The sequence below is a fragment of the Eurytemora carolleeae genome, unplaced genomic scaffold, assembly GCF_000591075.1.
Source record: "Eurytemora carolleeae unplaced genomic scaffold, Eaff_2.0 scaffold5, whole genome shotgun sequence".
NCBI classification, from domain to species: domain Eukaryota; kingdom Metazoa; phylum Arthropoda; class Copepoda; order Calanoida; family Temoridae; genus Eurytemora; species Eurytemora carolleeae.
Genome location: NW_019396741.1, coordinates 603,467 through 612,362, shown reverse-complemented (window position 1 = coordinate 612,362; position 8,896 = coordinate 603,467). Strand labels below are relative to the sequence as shown.

General features: G+C 34.0%; 1 protein-coding gene across 1 annotated transcript in view; it reads left to right on the top strand.

Annotated features, from left to right (window-relative positions):
* The first annotated feature begins 208 nt into the window (after positions 1-208).
* Positions 209-8,896, top strand: part of LOC111708063 (sodium bicarbonate transporter-like protein 11) — a 23,966-nt gene continuing 15,278 nt past the window's right edge. The window contains exons 1-5 of the mRNA XM_023481315.1: positions 209-447; positions 3,542-3,611; positions 4,823-4,909; positions 5,511-5,561; positions 8,729-8,814. Of these exons, the coding sequence (XP_023337083.1) occupies positions 209-447; positions 3,542-3,611; positions 4,823-4,909; positions 5,511-5,561; positions 8,729-8,814 (533 nt within the window). The remainder of the gene's footprint in view (positions 448-3,541; positions 3,612-4,822; positions 4,910-5,510; positions 5,562-8,728; positions 8,815-8,896) is intronic.

Below are 8,896 nucleotides of genomic sequence, written 5' to 3'. Positions count from 1 at the left end.
AAGATTTCGTTGTTAAACACTAGCTTGAAACGTTTATTTTGACAATATATTCCATTTTAGAGAAACCATCATAGAAATTATCAGTTTTTAAAGAGAAAATTATGAAAATCTCATGCATTATTTTTAAGAAAAAGCTGTTTCTAGTATCGTTGTGAACCCGACATGCCACTTTATCAATGAAGAGTTCCTTGAAATTATTTTTCAGAAAATGGGACGTGAAATGGACAGCGACCAGGACACAGAGAATGAGGACAAGAATGAATCAAAGGACAAGGTAGAGGACGAGGATAAAAGTGAGGATGAGGACAACAAGAACAGTCTTGATATCCTTACGAATAAAGAGGACAAAGATAAAGCAGAGGACAATGATCTTGAAAAAGATGAGCACATCGATAAAAGTGATCTTATCGCCACAACACACAAACCTGTTCTCAAAAAAGACTTCAGGTAATAATCTTTAGTTTTGAAAGAGGGTTTTCCTCCCGTTTTCATCCATTTTTATTTACACAACAGTTTCACTACGTTTTAGTTATATTCTTGTAAAAAAGACTTGATTTTAAAGATGGACAATTATATAATTATATAATAATATTCTGTTACTAGTTTTTAACCCCAAACCAAACAGTTTTAAACTACTACTTGTGCTTATTTGAATTAAATGTTGTTAAAATAGGCCGATTTCTTAGTCCTGGAGTTGTACCATTGGTACATTTAAAAATACTAATCAACCACAGTCAACTGAGTTTACCTATGGTTGAATCCTAGTTGCACCTGGGTTATCTCTACCTAAGGTTAAATAACCATAGGTTGAACTCTACTTATGTTACTTTTGTGTTTAAGAAATCCGGACATGGGTAAACCATAGTGTAAATGACGTTGTACCTATGGGTGAACCTATGGTAGGGCCTTTAAGAAATTAAATCTGACATGAAAATAAATAACATTAGCTGTTTCACAGGGAAATTAAATGCAACTTATTTTTTTTTTTGAAAATTTCGAAAATCTATTTATTTCGGAATATGATCAAAACTTCAAAAATATTTGTGTTGGTCAAAATTTAATTTGAAAGTTTATGTCTTCGTTCTAGCTTGATTAAACATATCAAAGCTGAAAACTTTAGAATTGGACACCTTTAATCCCGATCGGTTAATCTGAATATACATTGTGGACACTTTTGAATTCTGCTCAATCCTCTCTTTTCGGATATCCCTTCATGTTCGTTAATTGCACGCCAAAAATTTCAAAATTTCGCAGCATCTGATTGGCTTTTCGGGTTTCTCCAAACATTCCTCTGATTGGTTGAATTTTATAGAACTTTCTGAATACAAAATAAAGAATAAATAAATCTTCAGATTAAATTAATCTTCAGATAGTTTTGAGCTACAGGGTGTCCCACATCAAATTAGACCGCGTCAATGGGTCTAAATTACGATTTGGGGGACAAATCATAAAATATAAGATGAATGAATCATTTTGAAAAATTTAATAAGGCTAATAGAAATTTTTTCTTGCAGAAAATGCTAGATTTTTCGAGTATTATATGTGTATTTAGGCGTTACAGATTGGAGAAAGTCTAATATGATATGGGACGCTCTGTAGATCAGATTATTACAAAGAAACATATTTAAAGGGACTGAAGAGGTATTTTCAAGTGCCCCTTTATTGATAGATTTGCCCGATTCACAATGGTACCCTTTAAACCTCTATCTGAGAAACATCATTAGGAAGATATCATCGTTTTTCTATCTTGACAATTTTGAAAATTTTCTTCATGATGTGTGTAGCGCAGGAAGGCCTTCAGGATCTTCTTGGCATATATCTGGAATAAGGACACCGCTAGAGATAAGGCATAAAAGAGATAGGAAAACAATGGACAGGATAAAGATCACAATAGTATAAAGACTAGCGGTGCCATCCTGGAGGTGAAGAAAGAGGACAAGAGAACAGCTACGATGAGAACCTAGATATAGGATCTCTGAGTGGGGTGGCGTAGCATGAATTCGCAGACCAATTAAGAGAAACCACAATTGAAGTTAATCAAATGTTCAGGAGAAAAATGATATCTAATTCATACCTGATTAGAGAAAGGGTACCGTGGTGAATTGACCATGTCTCTGTAAATAGAGGGGCAGTTGAAATTACGTCAGCAGCCCTTTTAAAATAATTTTACATAAATGCATTTGAAGTTTTAAAGTGAAAGCAGAAAAGTATTGCTGAAGGAAAAGAATTATCTGAAAGAAAGGATTGACCATGTATGTAGACTACAGGTACGGGCGATAGGATTGACCAAGGTATGTAGACTACAGGTACGGGCGATAGGATTGACCAAGGTATGTAGACTACAGGTACGGGATAGGATTGGCGTATTATATGAATCTGTGACATAGCATCCTCAACTAAGCTTTCCGTGTGTACTGCAGTGGTTTGAAGTACTGTGAACGAAGAAAAGTGGGGTTTAGTGGAGAGTGATATTTGGACTGCTGAAGAACTAGTTTCTGTGGCGTATTTGGACTACTGAAGAACTAGTTTCTGTGGCGTATTTGGACTACTGAAGAACTAGTTTCTGTGACGTATTTGGACTACTGAAGAACTAGTTTCTGTGGCGTATTTGGACTACTGAAGAACTAGTTTCTGTGACGTATTTGGATTACTGAAGAACTAGTTTCTGTGACGTATTTGGATTACTGAAGAACTAGTTTCTGTGGCGTATTTGGACTACTGAAGAACTAGTTTCTGTGGCGTATTTGGACTACTGAAGAACTAGTTTCTGTGACGTATTTGGATTACTGAAGAACTAGTTTCTGTGACGTATTTGGACTACTGAAGAAATATAGTTTCTGTGACGTATTTGGATTACTGAAGAAATATAGTTTCTGTGACGTATTTGGACTACTGAAGAAATATAGTTTCTGTGACGTATTTGGATTACTGAAGAAATATAGTTTCTGTGGCGTATTTGGACTACTGAAGAACTAGTTTCTGTGGCGTATTTGGATTACTGAAGAACTAGTTTCTGTGACGTATTTGGACTACTGAAGAAATATAGTTTCTGTGACGTATTTGGATTACTGAAGAAATATAGTTTCTGTGACGTATTTGGACTACTGAAGAACTAGTTTCTGTGGCGTATTTGGACTGCTGAAGAACTAGTTTCTGTGACGTATTTGGACTACTGAAGAACTAGTTTCTGTGACGCATTTGGACTGCTGAAGAACCAGTTTCTGTGACGCATTTGGACTGCTGAAGAACTAAATTGATCTGAGACGTATTTGGACTACTGAAGAACTAGTTTCTGTAGTTTCTGTGACGTATTTGGACTACTGAAGAACTAGTTTCTGTGATGTATTTGGACTGCTGAAGAACTAGTTTCTGTGACGTAATTGGACTACTGAAGACCTAGTTTCTGTGACGTATTTGGACTGCTGAAGAACTAGTTTCTGTGACGTATTTGGTCTACTAGGAACTAGTTTTCCTATCGCCCATACCTGTATAGTCTACATACCTTAGGATTGATAGCTAAACGGCAAATATTATTGTTTAGGGTTGATGTAAGAGGAATGAAAGATATGACTGAACTACTACATAATGCATCTGTAGAACTAAACCTACAGGTTAAACATTTATTTACGCTGACAGGGATATTCCATCTTTATAAATACAAGGAAGATCTTTTATAAATGTCGTTTTCTTTGCCAAATGCCGGGGAAATTATAATTTAGTTTCAAATTTACAGTTAAAAATAAAAATTGACAAGTTCTATATGTCATCTACAATGAGCCCTGCAATATCAATTTACAAGTTAAGGAAATTGTGAAATTTAGAAAACAAAAATAGAAGTCATAATCTCAATTAAAATAGACTTTTCTATGCAAGTTGTTTATATACGAGTATAAAACTATTTTATCATGTAGCGACAGTTTTATGTGGTTTTATAACCAAAAATCTTTTATTGGAGACCAAAATTCGGGGCGTGGAAACAGAATATTGGAGGCCATGAGAAGTAGCAAGAGGCGCGGAGACGATTTTACGTGGCTTAGAGGTCATGCGCGTATCAGGAGACCCCGGAGGTCATTCGCGAGGCTCTGGCGGCCCTGCAACCCCTACATTCTACAACATATGCAGTTTTTTACAGAAAAATATCCAACTAAAGAGACCAATAGAACTAATAGAACAACAAGGAATTCCCTTATTTTTGTTTACAAAATAAATTTACTACAAGTATATAAACAAAACTGTGTCTGAGCAATCCTTGAATTTGTTTCTCTAAAAAACTACAGTTCATTTGTTTTGTAAACAAATATTTCAGGGTTCCATGTAGAGATGGACATCATTTTTGTGAATAAACAAAATTTTTGAGAAAGAACGAAATTTTTTGTGAACAATGGTGACGTTAAGAAAAAAAAGAATGGTTTGGATTGTTTATAGAAAGGAAAAAAACGATAATTTTTTTAAAATTAACGATCCAAAATCGTTCGTTCGAACATTTTTTTTTATTGAAAAAACTAATTTTCCGAAAGATTTGAAAAAATCTATTGTTTTTTTACTGAACAAACGATTTTTTAAAAAACTTTTCGAAACAAAAGTTTTTTATTGAACGATGATTTTTTAACAGACTTTTAAGAAAAATATAGTTTTTACAGAAATAAATGAAATAAATGTAAAATTAACTATAAGTTTGAGAACTAACGAAATTAATTATTTTCTAAACGATTGAAAAAAATGAAAGAAATGGGTCATTCACGAACGAAATGAAATACCCGAACGCGCCCATCTCTAGTTCCAAACTTATTTTCCTTAGTTGTTATGTTTTAATGTACTGCAGGTTCCTTGTACAGCTCAGATAGTTGACGTACTGCTAGAATCTATGCTGAGTAAAAACAAACAAACTATTACTAAACAAGAAATAAAGGAAACCAATAAACTAATATTTTTTCATAATCTCTTAAACAATCAAGGTTTTAATAGCGCTACATTATTTTTGTAGCGTCATTTTTGTTAGCGTTATTTTTCCAAAATTGTGATTTAATTTTTAAAAGAAACTTCAGAGGAATCAAGAAATATATAGACCAGGAACCGCCATATCTGATGCGTCAAATCTGTGTACTGCAGTGGGAGGAGATTAAAACAAAGAATTCAGGGGCAACGCATCATTTTTGTCCAAAGGGTGGAATAAGAATATATAGCTATTGTATTTTCCATATTGACCAGAAAGCCAAAAATCATAAGTATTCGCTCTAACTTGATCTATTTAACTTGTTTTTTGTTGAACTGTGATTGTTTAAATTGTTTAAATTCGTACCACAGTGTACAGTTGCACAATTTGCGTATATCTGAGTTGGGCGTTCCTGTATATAGTTTCTTGAGAGGAATTAATAGAGAAAATAATTAGTTTTTTAAAGTGAAAATAATGGATCAGTCGAGATAAAAAAAGGGTTTCGAGAGTATCGTTATAAATTAGAAATGCCATTCTTAAGATAACGTCTAGAGTCCCTTTAAGTTTGTTGGTTTAGTCTCTAGTGTTTGCTGATGAGGATTGCACATCATTGGCTCAGGTTTTACAGGTACACTCTTAGTATTATTAGCTCAGTGTTTACAGGTACAATCTTAATAATATTAGCTCAAGTTTTACAGGTACAATCTTGGTATTATTAGCTCAGGTTTTACAGGTACAATCTTAGTATTAAGCTCAGGTTTACAGGTACAATCTTAGTATTATTAGCTCAGGGTCTACAGGTACAATCTTAGTATTATTAGCTCAGGTTTTACAGGTACAATATTAGTATTATTAGCTCAGTTTTTACAGGTACAATCTTAGTATTATTATCTCAGGGTCTACAGGTACAATCTTAGTATTATTAGCTCAGGTTTTACAGGTACAATCCTAGTATTATTAGCTCAGGTTTTACAGGTACAATATTAGTATTATTATCTCAGGTTTTACAGGTACAATCTTTGTATTATTAGCTCAGGTTTTACAGCTACAATCGGTGTGGTAACAGTCACGTTTCACCCAATAACGTTTCACCCAATTTTAGGTGAAATAACTTTTCATCCAATAACTTTTCATCCAATAACGTTTCACCCAATTTACGTTTCATCCAATAAAACGTTACACCCAAATTACGATTCACCCTACTCAAGTTTCGCCCAAATTACACCTACTTAAGAGTTTCACCCTTTTTTTTTTATTCCTCTAACATATGTTGCATTGCCCAATTTCTGATCATAACTCAACTCCTGGACCGATTTGCCTCAAATTTTGATTGGGGAAATCAGGAGAATCATGTAAATCTTCTTAGATTTGTTAAAATATTCTAATCTGAGTGGGTCGACTGCATATTGTTGTAAATCCGCAACTTTTGTGCTCGAAATCTGCAAACCACATTTGAGCTCAACATTGCGGGCAGTTACATGTAGCTAATTATATAAATGTTCAAAAGGGAGAAGAGCTTGGCCAGGACCAAGCTACAAGAGCTGGTTACAGTCAGACGAGCCGACCCAAATGATCACGAACTGAACGTTGGTCAGCCCGGATGGCAAATCTTAAAGGGAGTGTTCGCCAAAAATGAAAAATGAAAATCTTACTTATATCTGTTGCGTCTTTAAGGAGAAAATTGTTAAAAACGTCTCATACCGAATAACATGGCGTCCATACAAATTGAGAAAATTGCAACATACGACTTAGACCACAAAAAGATCAATTTAATTTTAAACAAATCATTCAGATATTACAACCTATAGTCATCGATTATCTTTCGCCACATTTGTATATATTTGATATTTCATACTAGTTTTGATTTTGGTTTTTAAAATAATATTTAGCTTACAACTTGTTTTCGAACATTCCTGGAAAATATGAAAATGCTGTCTTCATTACCAAAAATCCTCGAAACAGGAAAAAATGTTTTTATAAGTAACTCTCAGATCATAACAATTAAAACATATTATGAAAAATCAACTATATATAAATGTGGCGAAAGATAATCGATGACTGTAGGTTGTAATATCTGAATGATTTGTTTGAAATTAAATTGATTTTTTTAAAGTCTAAGTCTTATGTTGCAATTTTCTCAATTTGTATGGTCGCTACGTTCTTCGGTATGAGACGTCTTTAACAATTTTCTCCTTATAGACGCAACAGAAAGAAGTAAGATTTGTAGCAATCAAAAGGGCTTTTCATCGCAAAAAGCCTATACCCCCTTTCATTTTTTGCGAACACTCCCTTTAAGGTTGCACTCCAAACCTTCAATCCTAACTTCATTAAAGAGTGCATGTTTTGACTATGAGAGGATGCCTGACCTGAGCAGTACTAGAATAGATTGTTAATTGTGTCTTTATGTATATAACTTTTGTAAATTCAAAGATAAAATTTTTATAAATTCATAATAAAATTGGCAAGAATTTTTTTTTGGGGGGGGGGTTGAAACTCTTAAGTGAGTGTAATTTGGGCGAAACGTGAGTTGGGTGAAATGTAATTTCGTTGACTTTAAGAGTCACTATAATAAAACAAAGATATCTGAAATGGATATTTCTAACATTTATTTAAAAAAACAAAAGTTTTGAAATATTTGCATAAGACTGGGTAAAATTGGTTGGTTAAAAATGAACAAAGAAAACTATTGACGAACATCAGTTGGAACATATTTGTAGAGCTTCATGATGGTGGTGCAGATCATCAGGAACTGGAACATCAGGTTTCCGCTCACCCCAGGCTTTGGATAAGGAAGGGGAGAGATCGCGGTTTTATCATTTTCGGGTATGAGGGAATGCGTCTCAATGTTTGCATGATAATTTTGGAACTCTTGGAACAATATTGAGCTGGATGTAAGCATCGTCTGTTGATAGCTAGGTATCTGCAGCATCACCATGAAGGAGCCAGGGTTGCTCCCTGAGACGGAGTTGTGGTCATCTCCAGTGTTTCAATCTGACTGCCGGGCTGGGATGTGTAGAGGGGTGAGGGGGGAACGAAGGAGCGAGGGTGACATGTGGGCGCTTCATGGCAGAAATAGATACACACGTCTTGAGAATAGTCAACGACATCCGAGTCGGTAAAATCGTCTTCCATATATTTTGAATTTGTGTTAACAAATTTGGTTGAAACGTAGTATTGGGTGAAATGTGAATTGGGTGAAACATTATATTGGGTGAAACGTTATTGGGTGAAACGTGATTGGGCGAACTGTTACCACACCGTACAATCTTAATATTATTAGCTCAGGGTTTGTAGGAACATAGTAACATTTCGTTTTAATGATTTCAAGTACAATGCACGTTGTGCAAATTATCAAATCCTATTATTTTCTTTCTTTTTGGTCCCTTCTTGGTAATTTGAAAATTACAAAAAAATTGAGTGTGCCACAAACTCTGATTTACTAATCGCTATATCTTTGCAATCCAATATCGTAGATCTGAAGATATTTCAAATTATGATTTTTTTATTTAGACACAAGGGAAAACGGTCCAATTTAGGCCAAATTACTGGTACGACTTTGAGACCCTGTAGTCTCTCTAGTTTTGATTTTAGGCCCAGCCTGGCAAAATGATAGTACCCTGTGTAGTGTGTTATACACCCTTGCTTGAAGCAGCAAATGTAAAACCAGTTATTTACTGGAAAAGGATATTTGGTTGGCTTTCTCATTTATATTTTTGTATTTTTCTTTTTTTTTTATTTTTTATTCAAATCTAAACTTTGTTAAATCAAAAGATTATTTCTAATATTTGTGTTTAGGGTAGGACAGTAGAGGAAGGGAGTGGAAGTAGTGTGGATCAAAGTTGGATTTGTTCCTATTTAGATATTCCTACTCTAGCAAATAGGTATTATTATAATTATTATTATTATTGTTATTATTATTATTATTATTATTATTATTATTATTATTATTATTATTATTATTAT